Source organism: Ranitomeya variabilis, chromosome 1, assembly GCF_051348905.1.
Source record: "Ranitomeya variabilis isolate aRanVar5 chromosome 1, aRanVar5.hap1, whole genome shotgun sequence".
NCBI lineage: Eukaryota > Metazoa > Chordata > Amphibia > Anura > Dendrobatidae > Ranitomeya > Ranitomeya variabilis.
The window spans coordinates 14,039,545-14,061,515 of record NC_135232.1 but is presented as its reverse complement, the minus strand read 5'-3'; the positions used below and the strand labels follow the sequence as shown (position 1 = coordinate 14,061,515).

At 44.0% G+C, this 21,971-nt stretch overlaps 1 protein-coding gene across 1 annotated transcript in view; it reads right to left on the bottom strand.

Annotated features, from left to right (window-relative positions):
- Window positions 1-1,696: 1,696 nt before the first annotated feature.
- LOC143793516 (uncharacterized) overlaps window positions 1,697-21,971 on the bottom strand; it is a 53,171-nt gene continuing 32,896 nt past the window's right edge. Inside the window, exon 7 of the mRNA XM_077280552.1 lies at window positions 1,697-6,787. Coding sequence (XP_077136667.1) covers window positions 5,340-6,787 — 1,448 coding nt within the window. The 3' untranslated portion in view covers window positions 1,697-5,339. The remainder of the gene's footprint in view (window positions 6,788-21,971) is intronic.

The window sequence follows — 21,971 nt, the reverse complement described above, 5'->3', positions numbered from 1 at the left end:
TGGAAAATTTCTGTCCATTATGGATTTAAGTCGGGGATACTGGCAGATTCCCCTGAGCCCCGAGGTGCAGGAGAAGTTTTCTTTTATCATACCCTTCCGAATATAGGAGTCCACGGTCATGCTATTCGGCATGAAGAATGCCACTGTCACTTTCCAGAGGATGATCAACCACCTGCTTCAGGGACTGGAGAAGTATGCAGTGGCGTACTTGGATGACATTGCCTTCTTCAGTTACTCCTGGGAGGAACACCTGCAGCATCTACAGGAGGTACTCAGGTGAATGCACCAAGAAGGCGTGACCATCAAGCAGGGAAATTGTCACATGGGCATGAGAGAGGTCCACTACATGTGGCACCGGGTAGGCAGGGGATTCATGAGGCCAGAGCCTGGGAAAGTGGACGCGATTGCGTCCTGGCCCACCCCCAGGACCAAGAAACAGGTGATGTCCTTCCTGGGCACTGCAGGGTACTATAGGCGCTTCGTACAGAACTATAGTAGCCTGGCAAAACCCTTGACGGACCTCACAAGGAAGAAGCTACCCCAAAGAGTCGACTGGACGTAAAGCTGTGAGGTGGCTTTCCGGGCTTTGAAAACAGCCCTGTGCAACTCTCCCGTGCTAAAAGCAGTCGACAGTAGTTGACATTTCCTGGTACAGACAGACGCCAGCGAGCTTGGCCTTGGTGCTGTGCTCAGCCAGGTCGACTCGGGGAACCAAGAGCACCCCGTGTTGTACCTGAGCCGGAAACTTCTGCTGAGGGAAGTGGCCTATTCCACCAAAGAGGAGTGCTTGGCCATGGTCTGGGCCCTGCAATGTTTGCAGCCCTACCTCTACGGTCGCACCTTCACTGTGTTGACCGACCACAACCCTCTGCGCTGGCTACAACTTGTGTCTTGTATGAACAGAAGGTTGCTGCACTGGAGCTTTGCCCTTGAGCTGTATGACTTTACAATCAAACACAAAATGGGCAGTGAGCATGGCAATGCAGATGGGCTATCCCACCGCGGCGAACAATCAGAGGTGCGCATGGAGGAGTACCAAACGGTCCTACCTCCGTAGCACAGTCCAAAAGGGGGAGGTGTCAGGAATAAGATGTATTTGATTGTCTATTATCACCCAAGAGTTGAGTACAGACACACGCTGTGGGCTTTTCCGACCCCCCTTCCTCCCAGCTTTCCCCTGCCGACAATACAGCTGTAATATGAAACCAGTGTGCTGGGAGCAGGCCTACTCGGCTTTGTGTAAGAGCATGTTCGGGGGGCATTCCCTATGTTTTCTTAAACTTGTATATAATCACACATCTTAGGTCCGAAAGCAGGACAAATACATTTTTGGCCTCTGCATCGGCCGGGCCACCACTGTCTGCTTTCTAAGTGCAGCACCTAGCAGAAATGGAGGAATGGATTACGACTTAACCGGGTCACCCAGGTGCCCCATGTGTAGACTTAAATGGCAGCTAGCCTCGTGAGCAATACGTTCGTCATCACTCTACGAGGTTCCCAGCGCACGTTAGGACGAATGTGAGTTTTAATAAACTTCTGAGACTCTCTGAAAAGGGGAGTGGAGTCCATAGCTCGCCCACTCAGTGACGTCACGACCAGGGGGTATGAGTGAGGGGGAGCTCATTTTTCACTTTCATTGCCCAGGAAAAGAGTTAACAGCAGCTCTGCAAGGTGCTCTGATGCATTTTGATTCCTCCCCCCCAGCAGCATGGCTAGCCATGATCTGAAATAATATGAGAGAACTGTAAGTGTTTTTTTCAACTTTAATCTCTTTTTATTTGCAATCATTCTGTACATACGATACTTGTGTCCTTTTATAATATCTTTTTATACGTTTGTAAACACTGTCTACCTTTTGGAGTAAAATATAAAAAATTTCTAGCTTCGTTTCTCCTTGCTCTATAACGGTACTGTCAAGTCCTCTGAAGTAAATTATTCTACTAATTGGGTTGGCTCCTGATCCATTACCAATTCAGGAATAGGAGCTGGGGGCAGCGGAAAGTGTCCCGAGCAGTTGGGAAAACTGGTAGCGACGGACAGCATTGATAATTATTGTTCCTGCCTGAGTGGGAGTAGTTATACCTCCTTGCTGCAGTGTGCCCATTAGCCAGTACATAGTAATGCAGCCTTTCTGGCGACTAATTATCCTAGGTGCAGTACTCTGTCTGACCTGAGGGTAAGAGGGGCGCCAGAGAGCTGCAAGTTCCAAACCGGAACTGGGGAGTGGGATATAGATAAATCCCCTTCAGCAAAGAACTGGGACCAACCAAACAACTCCGGTTCATGACATATTGGTCAGCAGTGGGGACGATAAAAATATCCCCCCTGTGATTCGTGACAAATGGATATTAAAATTGTGTAGGTTTTGATATAATTGTTGCCTATGCAATGTATTGTTCTGCATCTCTCTTTGGCATGAGGCATATCATTTAATATATTATTTTTTGTTTTAATATGAATAATGAATATATCTACCTCTTTTTGTACACTTCTTGACCCGAGATTTTCTTCCATTGTCATTACATATTAAGATATAGTAAGATCATATATTAAGATATGTATAAATGTGGGATAAGTCTGCCCTGATGCCTTTATCTCATACTTTGGCTCCCTGTCTCGGGACTCTCACATCGCTACCCGTGGTTTCCAACTTCAAATATCTAGGTATTCATATGTCTCAATACAGTCGGTTAGACTTACAACAAAACATCTACCCACTGTTGGATTTGGTCAAGTCTAAATTTATAATCTGGAGTAGACTCCCCCCTCTCTGTCGCAGGTCGCATTAACCTAATTAAAATGATACTGCTTCCCAAACTCAATTATTGCTTTCAACATAGTGCTGTACCAATACCCAAGTCATTTTTCGCAAAATTAAATTCCTTAATCACATCCTTTATATGGGGGAAGACCAGGCCCAAACTCAAACTATCTATTCTACAGAGACCAAAAAAGGGGGGTGGGGCGGCTTTACCAGACGTCTATCTGTACTACCTTGCTGGGCAGGCTAAGGCGATAAGTAAGTGGATGCCTAATAGCTCCCTACCTAATTCCGAGAGTCATTTAATTCATTCTGCCCGGATTGATTGCCCACTGGGATTTTTGGAGATGGAGAAAGTTGGTGCTTGTCGTCTGTTGCCTATGCTCCGGCTAGCGAGATTGGTATGGAGACAAATAAAATGAATTATTAAATTTGTGGATGTCATAGCTGAAATGCCACTGTGGAATAATGGTTATATACCAGAATTACTAAATCACCCATCCACTGATTTCTGGGTCTCCCGTGGTGTTCTCTCGGTGAGCGATATACATAACCAGGGGGTTTTTGTAACCTTTGAACAATTACAAAATAATTACAACATCCCTAGGTCTCAATTCTTCCGGTATTTACAACTAAGGTCAGCTTTCCAATCGCACATACGAAATGTAGGTACGGGTCGGGCGATCTCTTCTTTACCTTTGATAGGTATCCTCAAATCACAGGGTCCTCAAGGACTCATTTCCTCTCTATATACATATCTACTATCCGTGGGAGATGGGTCTGTCATCAATTCTGTCAAGGGGAAATGGGAGGAACTCCTTCCCGATGTACTGGGAGAGGAATGGGAAGATATTCTTGAATCTTCAACTAAAGTTTCCACTTCAACCAATAATAGGATGACCCAGTTATATATCATATATCAGGCCTATTTGACCCCGACGCGACTCTTTAAAATGGGCCGCTTACATTCGTCAGATTGCTTACGGTGTCATATGCCTGATGCAGATTTTGTTCATATGATTTGGAGGTGCCCTGTAGTTCTCCATTACTGGAGAGAGGTAACGACATTATTAACATCTTTACTGTCGATCCCTGTCCCGCTCGAACCATTGACCTGTTTGTTCGGGGTGTGGGATACGGAGACTTGGGATCATTATACTGGGATCTTTCTCCGAGAGACGCTCTTTTTGGCAAGGAAGGTATTAGCGTTAAGATGGATGGGTGGCTCCCCCCCGACCCTTAGAGTTTGGATTGATCTGGTGAATTCAATTATCCCATATGAAAAAACAATGTATCAAAATAGAGGATGTCCAGGTAAATTCGAGAAGATATGGGGCGGATGGAATTCCTCTTGTCATACTCTATAGTCTGCACTGACTAGACATCTACATGGGAAGGTGGGCTTGTGGTTTTCGGGGGCATCGCTCATAGAGCAGGATTTAAATCTGTTTTTCTTTCGGCGACTTACTGTTAATGGTTAAAGTTGTTAAAGTTGTATAATAGGTATTTTCTTATAAGGAACTAATGATTTACCATGCACGTTCCATTACCTTTGTAACTTCTGGTATGATGATGTTTTGCAACTGTTTGTATTTCATGGTATAATTAATGACGATAATTGCAAATGTGTGCAATGTTTGTTTATTCTGAACTAATAAACGAATTTAAAAAAAAAAAAAAATATGTATAAATGTGTGACGTTGAGTCACTACTCACAGACACGCCTAGAGAAAGGATACACAGGACGTCTGAGGTCAGATAACAGGAGGGCACAAGATAAAGAGCAGCATGAAAAGTCGTGGTCAGGTAACAGTCCAGGGTCAAAAACCAGGATGGTACGTCAAGACTAGGGAGTAAGAAAACAGAGAGTCAGTGGCCAAGTACGGGGTCAGGTACCTGCAGTCAGAGAGCGCCAAGAGCAGAAGGGGTAATCCACATGAATAGTCACGACAAATCCTACGTCCGTCAACAAGATCAGAAAAAGACACACAATCAGACAGAGCTAAACACACACCAAACTAAGCTCAGCTACAGCTGACACCGATCTGCTCAAAGCTTGCCAGCTAAATAGCTAGAAAATTACCAAGGATGAGAGGCATCTGGGGAAATGCCCGAAGGCTTGACCAGATTGAGCAGCAGGGCTGTTGATCAAAATGCTGCAAGCCCAGAATCCCCCAGGATCAGATTGGATTAATGGACTGTCACTCACAACACTAACAGTTCAGCATACACCAGATCCCATTGCGAGGTTGACCCATCAGTCACAGCCTCCCTAGTCCATAGTAAAGATGAGACCATGACAAAAACCTTTCCCACATTCTGAATATGAATACAGCTTTTCTCTGTGTAACTTCACTCATATCTAACAAGATTTGATTTACTAAAGATTTCCCATACATTGAACATGAATATGGCTTATCTCCTGTGTGACTTCTCTTCAGAGAAGACGTGATTTATGTATAAAAGATTTACCAAATTATGGACATGAATACGGCTTCGCTCCTGTGTGAGTTCTCCGATGTTTAACAAGTTGTGATTTCTCTGTAAAGCATTTTCCACATTGTAAACATGAAAACGGTTACTTCCCTGTGTGAATTCTTAGATGTGTTACAAGATTTGCTTTTTGGTTAAAACATTTCCCACATTCTGAACATGAATATGGCTTCTCTCCTGTATGAATTCTCTGATGTCTAATAAGATGCCCTTTAACTGCGAAGGACTTCCCACATTCCGAACATGAAAATGGCTTTTCTCCTGTGTGAACTCTCTGATGTCTAATAAGAATCTTTTTTACTGTGAAGGATTTCTCACATTCTGAACATGAAAATGGCTTTTCTCTTGTGTGAATTCTCTGATGTTTAATAAGACTCCCTTTTTCTGTGAAGGATTTTTCACATTCTGAACATGAAAATGGCTTTTCGCCTGTGTGAATTATCTGATGTCTAATAAGACTCGATTTATCTGTGAAGTACTTCCCACATTCTGAACATGGGTTTTCTCCAGTGTGAACTCTCTGATGTCTAATAAGACTCCTTTTATCTGTGAAGGATTTCCCACATTCTGAACAAGAAAATGGGTTTTCTCCTGTGTGAATTATCTGATGTCTAATAAGACTCGCTTTATCTGTGAAGTACTTCCCACATTCTGAACATGAAAATGGCTTTTCTCCTGTGTGAACTCTCTGATGTTTAATAAGACTCCCTTTATCTGTGAAGGATTTCTCACATTCTGAACATGAAAATGGCCTTTCTCCTGTGTGAATTCTCTGATGTGTAATAAGATACCTTTTAACCGTGAAGGACTTCCCACATTCCGAACATGAAAATGGCTTTTCTCCTGTGTGAATTCTCTGATGTTTAATAAGACTCCCTTTATCCATGAAGGCCTTCCCACATTCTGAACATGAAAATGGCTTCTCTCCTGTATGAATTCTCTGATGTATAATAAGATAACTTTCATGTGAGAAGGATTTCCCACATTCCGCACATGAAAATGGATTTTGTCCTGTGTGAGTTCTCTCATGCACAACAACTTGTGATTTATATAAAAAACATTTCCCACATTCTGAACATGAAAATGGCTTATCTCCTGTGTGAATTCTCTGATGTCTGATAAGATACCCTTTATCTGTGTAGGCCTTCCCACATTGTGAACATGAAAATGGCCTTTCTCCTGTGTGAATTCTCTCATGTATAACATATTTTGATTTCTTTGTAAAGAATTTCCCACATTCTGAACAGGAGTATGGTTTCTCTCCTTCATGCTTGCTTTGACATAGATAATCTGCACTTTTAGTAAATTCTTTGTCAGACTGAAATCTTGTATCCACTTTGTCACCTGGAATTGTGGTAACAGTGCAAGATTGCTCAGGAGAGGGTTCCTCATGATTAGGAGGATTATAAGAAAGTGAAGTGCTGGGAAGTCCAGGAGGTCCATGAAGGGTAATGAGGTTTTCTCCATTAGAGTGCTTCCTGATATTTTCTTTTTTACAATTTAGTGATAAACTGTTATTATCACAAGGAGTTCCTATAAAGATGAAAGATAAAATTCACAAAAGGGATTATGAAATTTGATGGAGTTCAAAATGAAGACCCTCGTCAGTGAAAGGACTGGTAATAAGGAAGACAACTACATGCCATAACATTATCACAATAGATAAAGTGAATAACATTTATAAAATGGTGAAGTTGGCACAAATAGACCTCTAAAATTAATCTTTATTAATGTATTTTAAAGGGTTAAAAATACTTGATTATCTTAAAAAGGTGAAAAAATGGAGGGTCAGTAGTGGAAAAAAAAAATCTAGGTCTAATCTCTCCCTAGAAGAACCCTAAAGTTCACCCTACCTGCCAGTGGAGGTTGGCACCCTAGTTTTAGACGTGATGGCACCCCCGCTGAACATCGGTAGCCCTAAAGACCCTAATGCACCCTGAATATCCTACACACTATAGTATACACAAAAAAACACACACATACAAAAACAATTAAAGGGAGTACCCAAGATATAAATATCTCGTATTTATTGCTGTATGTTCCAGGAGGGATGCAGACAAGATGTGTAGTCACATTAATACCCCAACAAAGATAATATGGCCAGAGCATGCAATCACATTAATAGTCATCTTTGGGGCTACAATTTAGACAAATAAAATCTATGATCCATATCGCTATTACACAGAGCCTATAATATTTACATGGTTTAGAATATCACTAATGGAACGCCAATCAAATGGGTGCACAGTCAGATATCACATGACAAGGTACTATTAGATAATTAACTCCTTTCTGTTCACTTAATTCAAAAGCCTAATGCCCAATGTGATATCTTCTGTTTACCCCCCCTCCACAAAAAATGGGTGCATAACTGAACATAAATTCGCTATACAAAATTCCCACACAATATAGGTATTAATCCACTCCCCTACTCTCGTAATTTCAGAAACCAGCACATAACTGGGTACATAATCCAGTATCAATAGCCATGAGAAAGAAATTCCACACAGTCGTGGTACTTATCTGCCATTCTTAACTCCCTCTTAGCCAAGGGTTCATCAGGGGATCCAGGGTTGAGGGCTTTAGTGTTACCTCTGGCCGTAGTGAATGCTATATTTCCGTTAACAGATGACACATCTGAGTGGGGACTTGCTTTCTTTGTGGATTGAGTTGAAGCTTTTATTATTATTTTAGATAACGTTTGGGATCACATTTATCCGGCACGCTACGCTGAGCACTTACTTTGGGGTTTCCATCTAAATCTCTGAGTGACGTGATTCAGATGAAACCCCCGAGGGATCCATTCACTATAATGAGGCAGAGTTACTCTCGAATGGCCTCTGTTCAGGGTGTTCTTTTCAGAAGTGCCTCCATCTGAATCATTATAGCAGAGCACAGAATATATGTGTGCCGAACCTTACTGTGATCTTTGGGAGGCAGAATGAAAATAAATGAACAGCATGTGAAGAATTGGCTTTATTTCTGTTTTACACGGTTCATCGTGCGGTGTAAGTGATTAGGCGAATTTATTCTTCAGGTCGGTGCGATTACAGCGATACCAGATTTATAGCGGGTTTTATGTTTGGCTGCTACCACACACTAAAAGATGCTTTCTATTGCGAAAACTAGTTTTTGCATCCCCATATTTTGAGAGCTATAATTTTTCCATATTTTGGTGCACAGAGTCATGTGAGGGCTTGTTTTTTGCAGGACGAGCTGCCGTTTTTATTGGTACCATTTTTGGGCACATGACATTTTTTTATCACTTTCTATTCTGATTTTTGGGAAACAGAATGAACAAAAAACAGCAATTAAAGAATTAATTTTTGTTTTGTTTTTATACTGTTCTGCGTGTGGTAAAATTGATAAGGCAGCTTTACGCTTCAGGTTTTTTTATGTTTTGGCACTTTTACACAATAAAAACTTTTATAGAAAAAAATATGTATTTTTGCATCACTTTATTCTGAGAGCTATAACTTTTTTTATTTTTCTGCTGATGGAGCTGTATCGTGGCTTGATTTTTTGCTAGACAAGATGACGTTTTCAGCTGTACCATTTTTATTTACATCCGTCTTTTTGATCGCGTTTTATTGCACTACCATTGCATTAACCTAACCATCCCTGTGTGGCCCATTCAAAAAAAAACAAAAAAAACCCATAATCAGGTTCCTCTCATCATGTTCTCATACACTTTATGCAGTTAATAGCCCTCTGTGTCTGTACTGCTACATACTTAGGCTGATAACTGGTTCATGCAGCTTTACATGAACACCCGAGCCTTACACTATGGCTGGTCCAAATAACTAAAGCAATTGTTACCATCCACCTCTCGTGTCTCCCCTTTTCCTCATAGATTGTAAGCTTGCGAGCAGCAGGGCCCTCATTCCTCCTGGTATCTGTTGTGAACTGTGATTTCTGTTATGCTGTAATGTCGATTGTCTGTACAAGTCCCCTCTATAAGCTGTAAAGCGCTGCGGAATATGTTGGCGCTATATACATAAAAATTATTATTATTATTATTATAGCACTTTTTTTTCAGTTCGGTGGTATGATGATAAAGCATTGTTTTTTGCATCCTTTTTCATTTATTTCTTTTTATGATGCTCACTGAAGGAGGTTAACTAGTGAGACAGTTATATAGTGCGTGTCGTTATGGATGTGACAATACCAAATGTTTACTTTTATTGTTTTTTTTTATTTCCATAAATAAATGTGTTTATTAGAAAATATTTATTCCATTTTTTTTCTTTTGTTACGGAAAAAAAAATATTTTTACACTTTTTTCTTTTTTTTACATTGTCCCATAATGGGACATTACTGTATTATATCAGATCGCTGATCTGACACTGCACTGCAGAGCATCAGATCAGGATCTTACAGGCAGGGAAGGAGGCATGACGGTGCCTGCTGAGAGCAGGGGCCCACAAACCACCTTCCCTGTATGACCCCGCAGCCATCTTGGGTCCGGGGGTCTCCATGGAGACAATCAGGACGAAGTGATAGCATTGCGTTGTCCTGATGGAAGCACGCAGGGAGTCCCCTCCCTGTGCGATCCTCCTTTATGTCGATGTCACTACTGACGGCGGCATCAGAGGGATAAAATGGCCGCGATTGGTACTAGCACCGATCATGGGCGTTGCTGCGGGGTGTCAGCTGTCACATACAGCTGATACCTGCACACGATAACTGCAGCGCTCAGCGATCGTGCTGCCGTACGTATACTTTTCTTTGCGAAAATGCACCTCCCGCAGAGCAGTATATGTACGGCGCATGTCGGAAAGGGGTTGATGACTTCAGATTTATTATGTTGCAATAGTCTCCCACCAATTTCTTTATTGAAAACAGGCCCGAGTAGTAACAGAGACCCCATTCTGACTCTGGCACTGGAACCGCTGCTCCTGAATTCACCAACTTCTTTACATCTGCCAGCAGCCTTGTTGTGACCTGGGGAGACTGAATAGTTGTCAGATAGCATCTTCCTTGGGGTACCTGTACAAATTGTATCTTGTAACCCTCTGCTATCGTTTGCAGTATCCATTTGTTCCTCGATACCTCTCTCCGTGCCAGAAGAAAGTTGTGGAGTCTTCCCCCCACTTTCCTGGGGTCCTTGCTTATGAGCACTATTTGCTGAACCAGAAAAGGCACTTCCTTTACTGCCCTTCTGGTAGCTCCATCTACCGGTCTTCCCTTTACCTTTGTTTTCCGGTTTCTGATGGGAATAAGGCCTTCGAAAGGATAAAACTTTTTTTTAGGTTTCTCTTCCGGAAACTCCTTCTTTTCATCCGACTCCCTTTCCAACATGTTGTCCAGTACAGGACCAAACATTCGAAGGCCAGAAAAGGGGATGGAGCACAATTTAATTTTAGAGTGACAACCCCCTGACCACATTTTCATCCATATTGTTCGCCTAGCTGTATTGGCTAGTGCCTCATTCCTTGCGGCGAATCTAATGGATTCTGCTGAGGTGTCCACCATCAAAGCTGTTGCCATTTTGAGTAACGGCATAGAATCCAATATCTTCTCTCTAGGTGTTTTCTTCCTTAGATAAGCCTCCAACTCTTCCAACCATATATTCATGGATCTTGCCACAGAGGTACAGGCTATATTAGCCTTAATTATAGATGCAGATGTCTCCCATGAGATGACCCTCTGCCTTTCTGGCCTTAGGATCTTTTAGTCATGACGAGTTTTAAAAGGGGATAGCCATTTTCTTTGCTACCCTCGCTATAAGGATATCCACCTTAGGAATTTCTTCCCAAATTTTATGTCCTCCGACTCAAAAGGTAGACATGATCTCAAACTTCATGGAATTGTCAGTCTATTATCCACATCTTCCCACTCCTCTAGGACCATGGCTTTAATATGCATAATGACAAGGAACACTATGTTCATACAGCTCCTTAAACCTCCAAACACTTCATCTTGCATTGACGAGGGGGCTGGTGGGTATCCGCCACCTTCATAGTATTCCTGACGGCTTATAATAGAGCGTCAGTATGTTCCCAAGAGAGAAGGTACTTCTTTTAATCTGGGGGCATTGTAACAAATTCTTCCCTTTCCTCTTGTTCAGGGTGAGTGTAATCTGATAATTTCTCCCCTTATGGTCTGGATTTCATCTCCTGTCATGGTCTTTTTTGCCTGGGAGCCATCCGGGAGGATTGTTGGGTGACTAAAGGTACCTTCACACGAAACGACATCGCTAGCGATCCGTGACGTTGCAGCGTCCTTGCTAGCGATATCGTTTCGTTTGACACGCAGCAGCGATCAGGATCCTGCTGTGATGTCGCTGGTCGCTGAATAAAGTCCAGAACTTTATTTGGTCGTCCGATCGCTGTGTATCGTTGTGTTTGAAAGCAAAAGCAACGATACCAGCGATGTTTTACACTGGTAACCAGGGTAAACATCGGGTTACCAAGCGCAGGGCCGCGCTTAGTAACCCGATGTTTACCCTGGTTACCAGCGTAAAAGTAAAAAAAACAAACAGTACATGCTCACCTGCGCGTCCCCCAGCGTCTGCTTCCTGACACTTACTGAGCGCCGGCCCGAAAGTGAAAGCACAGCGGTGACGTCACCGCTGTGCTGTTAGGGCCGGAGCTCAGTCAGTGTCAGGAAGCGGACGCTGGGGGACGCGCAGGTGAGCATGTACTGTTTGTTTTTTTTACTTTTACGCTGGTAACCAGGGTAAACATCGGGTTACTAAGCGCGGCCCTGCGCTTAGCAACCCGATGTTTACCCTGGTCACCCGGGGGCCTCGGCATCGTTGGTCGCTGGAGAGCGGTCTGTGTGACAGCTCTCCAGCGATCAAACAGCGACGCTGCAGCGATCGGCATCGTTGTCGCTATCGCTGCAGCGTCGCTTCGTGTGAAGGTACCTTAACTCTGTGACGGAATTCTGAACCTCCTCTCTAATTATGGTCCTTATATCGGTGATAAATGAGGGGCGTTCATCTTTAACCACCTTGGCAATACACTCAGGGAATAATATATGTCCGGCAGTTTAGTATTACACATGGCACATCTATTTCCTTTCTTTTTAGGTGTGGATGGCGTCATGGACCTTTTATAAATCTTGTTGGAAAAATGAGAAATTGCTGCTCAACTTTTAACCCTCATAACTTCCTAACAAAAAATCAACAGCAGGTGAAGAATTGGTTTTATTTATTTTTTGCACCGTTCCTCGAGCGGTATAAGTGATTATGCGACTTTTTTTGTTTAGGTTGGTGCGATTACAGCGATTCCAGATTTATATCGGATTTTATGTTTAGCTGCTGTCACACACTAAAAAAACATTTTTTCGTTGCAAAAACTAGTTTTTGCATCACATTTTGAGAGCCATAATTTTTCCATATTTCCTCCGACAGTCATGAGAGGGCTTGTTTTCTGCAGGACAAGATGACGTTTTTATTGGTACCATTTTCGGGCACTTTTTATTTTTTTTAAATCAGATATTTTTTATTGTGCATAGGAAAAACAATAATATCCACTCAAATAACACGGTACATTTGTGTTTTTTGATTTAACAAGAAACAAAACCTACCCCTCTGAAGACCAACTCCAACCATACAGCTCTTGGGAAGAAGAAAATAAACATTACATACATGTTGTACTATTAGCATCATTGTACCACAATCCCTCAATTATTCCCATCCAGCCATGGCTGCCACAGCTTTTGAAAAAAAACCATCCTATTCCTTTTATTATATATACTTTTTTCGAGCTGGACAATATGATTCGCTTGCGCAATAAACTCTCGTCTGGTAGGAGGTTCCTCCCTAATCCAATACCTTGCAATCACCTTTCTCGCAATGAATAATAATCTAGCAATTGCCATTTTAGCAGTTTCATCGGTCAGGATTTCCTCCACATACCCAAGTACACAGACCACTGGATCCCTGGGAATCGAACACCCATAGATCACCCCGATCTGGTTCAGCACCACAACCAAGTACGCAAATAATCTGGGACAAAGCCATAGCATGTGCAATATTCCCGCCTGAGACTGGGAACATCTAGGGCATCCAGAATCTGTTCTCAACTCAGCTTTAAATAACATGTCAGGTGTCCTATAGGCCCTATTTATCACATACAATTGTGACAATCTCCCAGGTTCACTCATCGATAACCTGGGTACGTATTCTAAGATAGACTCCCACCTATCATCGTCTATTTCCCCCAACTCGGCCTCCCACTTCCCTCTGGCCTTTATAGGGTAATCTAGTAGAAAGGTGTGTAGCAGATCACCATATACTTCGGATATTGCCCCCTTTGTTCCATTGTTATTTAGTATAAAGTCTAACATTAGATCCTTCTGAATCACTATAGGCCCTTTCCTATTTTGTGCCTGAAATGCGTGCTGAACCCGTCTGTATTGATACAACTTTAACCCTGGGAACTGATATTCCTGCTGCAGCACATCAAAGGATTTAAGACTCCCATTATGAATCAACTGACCTATCAACCCAATGCCTTTTTCCCTCCACTCTCCCATTCCTTCCATATTATTAAATTCTTGAAAAGAGGGGTTATCCCAAATGGGAGAAAATTCTGTGAATCTCGCAACCCCCCTAATTCCTTTAAGCGCCTGCCAGACCCTATGAATTAGACTTATGATGTGAAAACAAGTTCCCAATTTCTTAAATACCGTATATACTCGAGTATAAGCCGAGATTTTCAGCCCAAATTTTTGGGCTGAAAGTGCCCCTCTCGGCTTATACTCGAGTCACGGTCGTCGGCAGGGTCGGCGGGTGAGGGGGAGAGGGCGCTGAGGCATACTTACCTGCTTCCGGGGCTCCTGGCGCTGTCCCTGCAGTCCCACGGTCTCCGGGTGCCGCAGCTCTTCCCCTGTTCAGCGGTCACGTGGGACCGCTCATTAGAGAAATGAATAGGCGGCTCCACCTCCCATTGGGGCGGAGCCGCATAATTCATTTCTCTAATCAGCGGTAACGGTGACCGCTGACAGAGGAAGAGGCTGCGGCACCGAAGACCAGCTGTCCGGGGGAAGGAGCGGGACGCCGGGAGCAGGTAAGTATTACATATTCACCTGTCCGCGTTCCACACGCCGGGCGCCGCTCTGTCTTCCCAGCGTCTCTCCGCACTGACTGTGCAGGTCAGAGGGCGCGATGACGCATATAGTGTGCGCGCCGCCCTCTGCCTGATCAGTCAGTGCGGAGAGACGCCGGGACGGGACGCTGAGGAGCTGCAAGCAAGAGAGGTGAGTATGTGTTTTATTATTTTTAGTGCAGCAGCACAGCTTTCTATGGAGCATCTATGGGGCAGTAATGAACGGTACAGAGCACTATATGGCACAGCTATGGGGGCAATAATGAACGGTGCAGAGCACTATATGGCACAGCTATGGGGCAATAATGAATGGTGCAGAGCACTATATGGCACAGCTATGGGGCAATAAGGAGCGGTGCAGAGCACTATATGGCACAGCTATGGGGCAATTATGAACGGTGCAGAGCACTATATGGCACAGCTTTCTATTGTACAGCTATGGGGCAATAATGAATGGTGTAGAGCACTATATGGCACAGCTATGGGGCAATAATGAACGGTGCAGAGCACTATATGGCACAGCTTTCTATTGTACAGCTATGGGGCAATAATGAATGGTGCAGAGCACTATATGGCACAGCTATGGGGCAATTATGAATGGTGCAGAGCACTATATGGCACAGCTATGGGGCAATAATGAACGGTGCAGAGCACTATATGGCACAGCTATGGGGCAATAATGAACGGTGCAGAGCACTATATGGCACAGCTATGGGGCCATAATGAACGGTATGGTGCATTTATTTTTATTTTTGAAATTCACCGGTAGCTGCTGCATTTTCCACCCTAGGCTTATACTCGAGTCAATAAGTTTTCCCAGTTTTTTTGAGGCAAAATTAGGGGGGTCGGCTTATACTCGGGTCGGCTTATACTCGAGTATATACGGTAGTCCTGTTTCTAGACCCAAGCACAGGGGCCATAAGCCAATAATATATACCAGACTACTATGACCCTGACCTTTTTCGAGCGCTTCCCCCCATCCCCTAAGATGCTGGCTCTGCGCAGACAAAAAATATAACCAGGGATTAGGCAGGGCGAGTCCCCCCTTGTCTTTAGGTCTCTGCAGTGTTTCCTGCCTAATTCTAGGACTCTTCCCACCCCACACCAATTCTCCAAATAATGATCTTAGTCTCCGGAATCTGGTCAGTGGGATCCATACCGGGGAATTATGTAAAATATACAAAACCTGTGGTATCACAACCATCTTGAGGAGATTTACTCTACCCACCACCGACAAATGTAACTTATTCCAAGCTGAGATTTTGGCGCGTAATTTGGTTATTAGTGGCTAAAGATTAAGCTCCTCAAATCTTGTTAAGGGGAGAGACACCTGGATCCCTAGATATTTAAATTGTGAAACCACCCTTAATTTTGTACTTTCTTCCACCTCTCTCGTACAGTCCACTTCTCTATCTACCTGGAAAACACTTGATTTATCCCAGTTGATGATCAACCCTGAAATTTGCCCGAATTCTTCAATTAATGATATTACATTTCTTAAGGGTTCCCCAGGACCCTCAAGAAAAAGCAAGATGTCGTCGGCATACAGAGCAACTTTTTCTTCCATTTCCCCATACACAAACCCCTTTACTTTCCGTGACCCTCTAATAGCCGCTGCCAGAGGCTCCACCGCCAGGGCAAACAGCAACGGAGACAACGGGCACCCCTGCCGCATACCCCGAAACAGTTGAAAGCCGTCCGACAGTGTATTGTTCACCCTGACTTTAGCCACTGGAGAGGAGTATAGAAGTCTCACCCACGATACAAAAACTGGTCCAAACCCACAGCGAATCAGCACCGACCACAGGTATTGCCATTCTATGCTATCGAAGGCCTTATGTGCATCGAGGGAAACCACCACCCTCCTACCAGCATTCTCCGCTGGTATCTGCACATTCAGAAATAGCCTTCTCAAGTTGATGGCAGTGGATTTATTAGGCATAAAGCACGATTGGTCCGAATGAACCACTTTTTCTATTACCCGAGTCAGTCTGTTCGCCAAGGCCTTAGCCAAAATCTTAACATCTGTTGTTAAGAGTGATATCGGTCTATATGACTCCAGCAACCGTGGATTTTTATCGGGTTTAGGAATGACCACAATAATGGCCTCCCTCATGGAAGCAGGTAATATTCCCCTCTCCAGTGACTCCTCAAATACCGCCAACAATCTGGTCAGCAACTGCTCAGTGAGGACACTATAGATCTCAACAGGGATGCCGTCAGCCCCCGGAGCCTTCCCCCCCGCCATGGATCCCAAGGCACCCTCCAACTCTTCCACCGTAAGCGGCCTATCTAACCATTCTCTATCCTCAACTTCTAATCTAGGTAAATTTGCCTCTTCCAGAAATCTGTCAATTTCACCTTCTCTCTGCCCTATGTGTGATGAATATAATTTACTATAAAATCCCTTAAATCCTTCCAAGATTTGGGCCCCCTGTGTTGCAATATTACCATTCTCCAATTCTAGGGGATGTACGTGTGTCGAATCCCGCTGTGCAGACGTCACCACTGAGAGAAGGTGACCCACCTTCTCTCCTTCCGCGTAAAAGGCCTCTCTTTGGAAAGCTCTCGCCCTCTCTGCTTTGCGCAAATGTAATTTGTTTACCTCTTCCTGAGCCCTCTTCATGCGATTCATGGTGTCCTGTGAGCGCAAATTACTCAATGCAGCCTCCGCTACCCTCAATTCCTCCAATATCACTTTGTCAGATTCCCTTATGTGTGTTTTATGTCTAGATATCGCTTTAGATAATATCCCCCTCAAATAAGCCTTCATGGTGTCCCAAACCACATGTTTCGCTGCACTACCATCATTAAATTTAAAGAATTCCTTTATCTCCTCCCCGATCTTTCCATATCAAGAATTTGTAACCAGAAGGGGTTAATCTTCCACCCCAATTTAGCCATCTCCCCAAGGCCTTCAATTTGTAGTGTTACTACCAATGGACTGTGATCTGACACTACTCTAGGCATATAATCCACCTCCTGTACCAACCTATCCATTCCTTCGTTACCCAGGGCCATGTCAATACGAGATAGAGAGCCGTATGTCGCTGAATAACAGGAGAAACAGTATGTATCAGTATTACGAACTCTCCATAAGTCTTTCCATGCCACTTCTTTCAAATAACTACCAAACGCTGTCACATTCCCCTCCTTCCTCAACGTAGCATGCTGCCCCTTATCCCAGTGGTCATTAATAATATTATTAACATCTCCTATTATAAGCAATGGAACTCCTCCCCACCTGCCAGATAAATTTAGGATTTCCTGTAGTTTTTTCCCCCCCGAGTACGGTGGAGGAATATACACCGACACAACAAACATCAGTCTAGCGAATATCTTGCACACCAGGAATACATACTGTCCATCACTATCTATTACGACCTCTATCTCCTCGAATGGTACGCTTGTATGCACAAGGATTGACACTCCTCTAGCATAGGCCGAGAATGTCGCATGATAAGCCTTCCTCACCCATCTTTTGTAAAATATACCCATTTTTTCTTTAACTAAATGAGTTTCTTGAAGGCATATCAGCGAGGGTCTCTGTTTAAAAATATACTGTAAAATAGCCTTACGTTTTGTATCATTCGATAGACCCCTGATGTTCCAGCTCAAAATTTTTACACTATCTCCCATCATTTTGCATAATAGTGAAACTTCTCTTCTTCCTTCCATTGGTCTTCTTTACCCCCCTAAACTGGACCCACCTCCCCCAAACTCCCCCCCCAAGCCCTCATTATTACAAAATAAACCCTAACCTTACCCTTCCCTTCCCTCAACAACTCCCTCCCCCAAAACGTTATAACAATCAACGTATAATCTCTTACTCCCTCTCTGTATGAGAAAGGGGAACGCGCTGTCGCAATCCCAGCAGTGGCTCAAGAGCCGACACCAACCACCAATAAGTTTACCACTCTCCTTCAGTCGTTCCTCCCCCCGCCCTTTAGAAACAGAATATAAGAACAGTTGCGCCGCCGAACACAACCTTAGCGCACAGGAACCACATATCAGATTCCTTTAGTAATATATCAGAATTAACCAGCAACTCAATTTTCCTCCCCCCCCAAAACTATCACAATAGCCAGAAGTCCACGTCTGATCCTCCTCAGCGGGTCTTTTCTGCTCCAATACGTTTTGCATTCAAGTCCAGCCAATGTGACACTTCCTCAGGATTTTGAAAAAAGTGGACCCTTTCCATGGCCACCACACGTAGTTTAGCAGGATATAGCATAGAATAAGCCAGTCCCAGTTCACGTAGGCGTCTTTTAACCTCTCCGAACTTCATCCTGAGCTTCTGTACAATTGTAGAATAATCAGGGTATATAGATATTCGGTTGCCGTCAATAGTTAATTCATCCATATTCCTGGCCCTTCTTAGCAGAATATCCCGGTCTCTGTAATTTAGGATTTTGGCTAGAAAGGTCCGTGGGGCGGAGCCAGGGGGCAGAGGTCTGGTCGGCACCCGGTGAGCTTTTTCGACCGCAAATAGTTTAGTGAGACTGTCCCCTCCAACCTTAGTTTTCAGCCATGTCTCTATAAACTCAGTGGGGTTATTTCCTTCTGCCTTTTCAGGTACACCAATAATTCTCAAGTTGTTCCTGCGCGAACGATTCTCCAAATCATCAGTTTTAAGCTCCAACTCCGCAATGCGCTGGACATATTTTTTCTCTCTTTTTGCCATTTCAGCAATTTGATCTTCCACACCTCCCACACGTTCCTCCAACAATTCAACTCTCCCCTCCATTTTATGCATAGCTGAGCAAAAAGAGGCAACCTCCCCCTTCAGGTCATCCACCCTAACAGTTAGGGTTGTCAATGCAGTCTTACAGAATAGTACTGCAGAAAATATATCCTTCAGGGTTGGCTCCCCTGCCCCATCATCTCTCACAGACCCCATTTGTGCATCATCTTCCTGGGTCAGTTCAGCTACCACATTCAGAGGAGCAGTCCTCATAGCTGGTACTGTAGTAGGTGTTATGGGGGCTCCGCTCACCATCCCCTCTGCCTGTGCCCCAGATCTCACATCCACCTGCTCCCCTGAGTCTGCCGCTTCTCCTGTTACCTCACCACCGGCTCCCTGCATCAGCCGTCCTGAGTCCTCTGTCCTGGCAAACTGCTCCAGCCTGGCGATCACTTCAAGCCGCCTCTGATATGCAGCATCTGCCTTTGCCGCCTCTTCCACGGCGCTGTCGGCGCCATCTTGGGAGCACGTGCTGCCCGCCATCCCGACTTCTTTCTGCCTCTTACGCGTCATTCCGTGACTTCCACACAGTGCGGCCGGTGCTCGCCGCTCTCCGGATACTCAGGGGCTCCTTCTCCGGTATTTGGCGTTCGGCGGCGCCTCTAATATGTCCGGATCACCGTTCGGGCAGCAGGGAGAGGTCCGACACACGTCCTCTTACATCTCCTGCTCATTTTCGGGCACTTTACATTTTGTGATTGCTTTCTATTCTGATTTTTGAAAGGCAGAATGAACAAAAACCAGCAATTTTGGAATTGTTTTTTTTTTCTTTTTAATGCCGTTCTGAGTGTGGTAAAATTAATAAAGAAGCTTTATTCTTTGGGTCAGTACGATTACAGTGATACCACATTTTTTTTTATAGTTTTTTAAGTTTGGCGCTTTTACAGAAAAAAAATGATTTAATAGAAAAGATTATTTTTGCATTGCTTTATTCTGAGAGTTATAACTTTTTTATTTTTCAACTGATGGAGCTTCATTGGGGGACACAGGAAACCATGGGACGTCCCAAACAATCCTCAAGGGTTTGATAACAAACAAGGACTAATCGCACTCTGACCAGATACAATATATACAAGAGAAGGATAAAAAGAGAACGAAGAGAATGGAACAAGAATGTTCTTCTCTCTGAGTTATTTCTTTATCTCCATGAATTGACAATGTTGCTTTTGAAGTTCCATAGAAAAATCTGGAAATATTGAGATAGTAGCATTATCAAATTTAATAGGGCTCTTTTGTCTTGCCAAGCGAAGTATAGCATCCCTGTCTCTGCAATTTAAGATACGTGCCAAGAAAGGTCTCTTTGGGGCATCCAGAGGAAGAGATCTTGTAGGAACCCGATGGGCTCTCTCCACAGAAAACGTTGAGGAGAATTCACCTCCTAAAGTATCCTTGAGCCATTGCTCCAAGAATTGTTCACGTCGTTGGCCTTCTGAACGTTCTGGAAGCCCGATGATGTGAATGTTATTCCGACGTAGTCTGTTCTCTAGGTCATCCGCCTTCTGCTTCCAAGCATTTATGGATCCAGAGACTTTTGTCAGTTTAGCCTCCATAGGTACAGAATTGTCCTCCAGGCGAGACACCCGTGATTCAACTTCCGTAATCCGACCACTCATAGATTGCATATCTTGTCGGAGGCGCCACCTCACAATGTACTTTCCCTATTTTCCCAGTCAGGGATGTTCTAGTTAAAGAAATCGCTTGCATCAGCTGCTCAGATGCCTGCTTCAATGTCAGGTCCTCCTGATCCTCACTCTCATCACTATCCGAGGCATGATTTTTCTGTTGGCCTGCAGTTTTGACCCCAGATGAATTGTCTTTATGAGAACGTGGGGTATCATGGGGGTCAGATTGTGTATATTTTTTTAACTTGTCAGCTGCACTTGAAGTTCTGGAACGGTGCATAGTTAATATTCAAAGAATAAGACAGATAGTTTGTCAGTAAAATACTATTATGGCTTATTCAATGCCCCACTGTACAACAGTGTAAGCAGATTAGCATTGAACTCTTTGCAAAAAAGATAATTCACTGCAACCTCAATGATTTGCTACAGTAATTGCAAAAAAGGCCTCAGGGAATCAGAGGAGGGACCAGGAAAGCAAGAGCAGTAGCCAAGAGAGCTCAGCTTAGAATGCACCGTACACAGCTCCTTATTCTATTTTATTCACTGCAGTCTCTTCTCTCAGTGTTGTAATAAAGGATTATAGCAGTCCCGGTGTAATAAATATTGAGCTGGATCACCAGTCAATTCAGCCGCGCTTCGGGTGGTGAGAGCACCAATTCTGTTGCGAGTGCCAAGGTTGGCCGGCGTTATAATTATTGAGGGGGAAGCATGGGGCCCGTTTCTCAGGGCACACGCCGCGCAATCCCTCTTCCGTACCTCCGAGAGTTCCTCGTGCCGTCCTGCCAGCACACACAGCCCCGCTCTGCGTCCTTCACTGTTATGGTGCGCGGTAAAGAAAATGGCCGCCGCCTCCTGTAGACGCCGTCCTCCACCTGAAATTTCTCTGGGCCACATCCGACCGGAGCCGTTCTCTTCGACTCCTCTGAAGCCAGATGCTCCCGGGAGCCCAGGGTAGCTCAGCAGCACCTGTGGAGATTCACTCGGGCAGGTTAAATAGTGGGGTTTTGATCAGGATACTAGGAGCTCCAGCCAAGCACGTCCTTCTTGCTCCACTATATAGCCACGACCCCAGGCAAGTTGTATTTTGATCACATGATACTTTTTATACATGTTGTCCTACTCCAAGCTGTTCAGGCTTGAGAGCCAACTACCAATTAAGTAAATCAGGTGATGTGCATCTCTGTAATGAGGAAGGGTGTTGTCTAATGACATCAAAATCCTATATAAGGTGTGCTTAATTATTAGGCAACTTTCTTTCCTTTTCCAAAATGGGTCAGAAGAGAGATTTGACG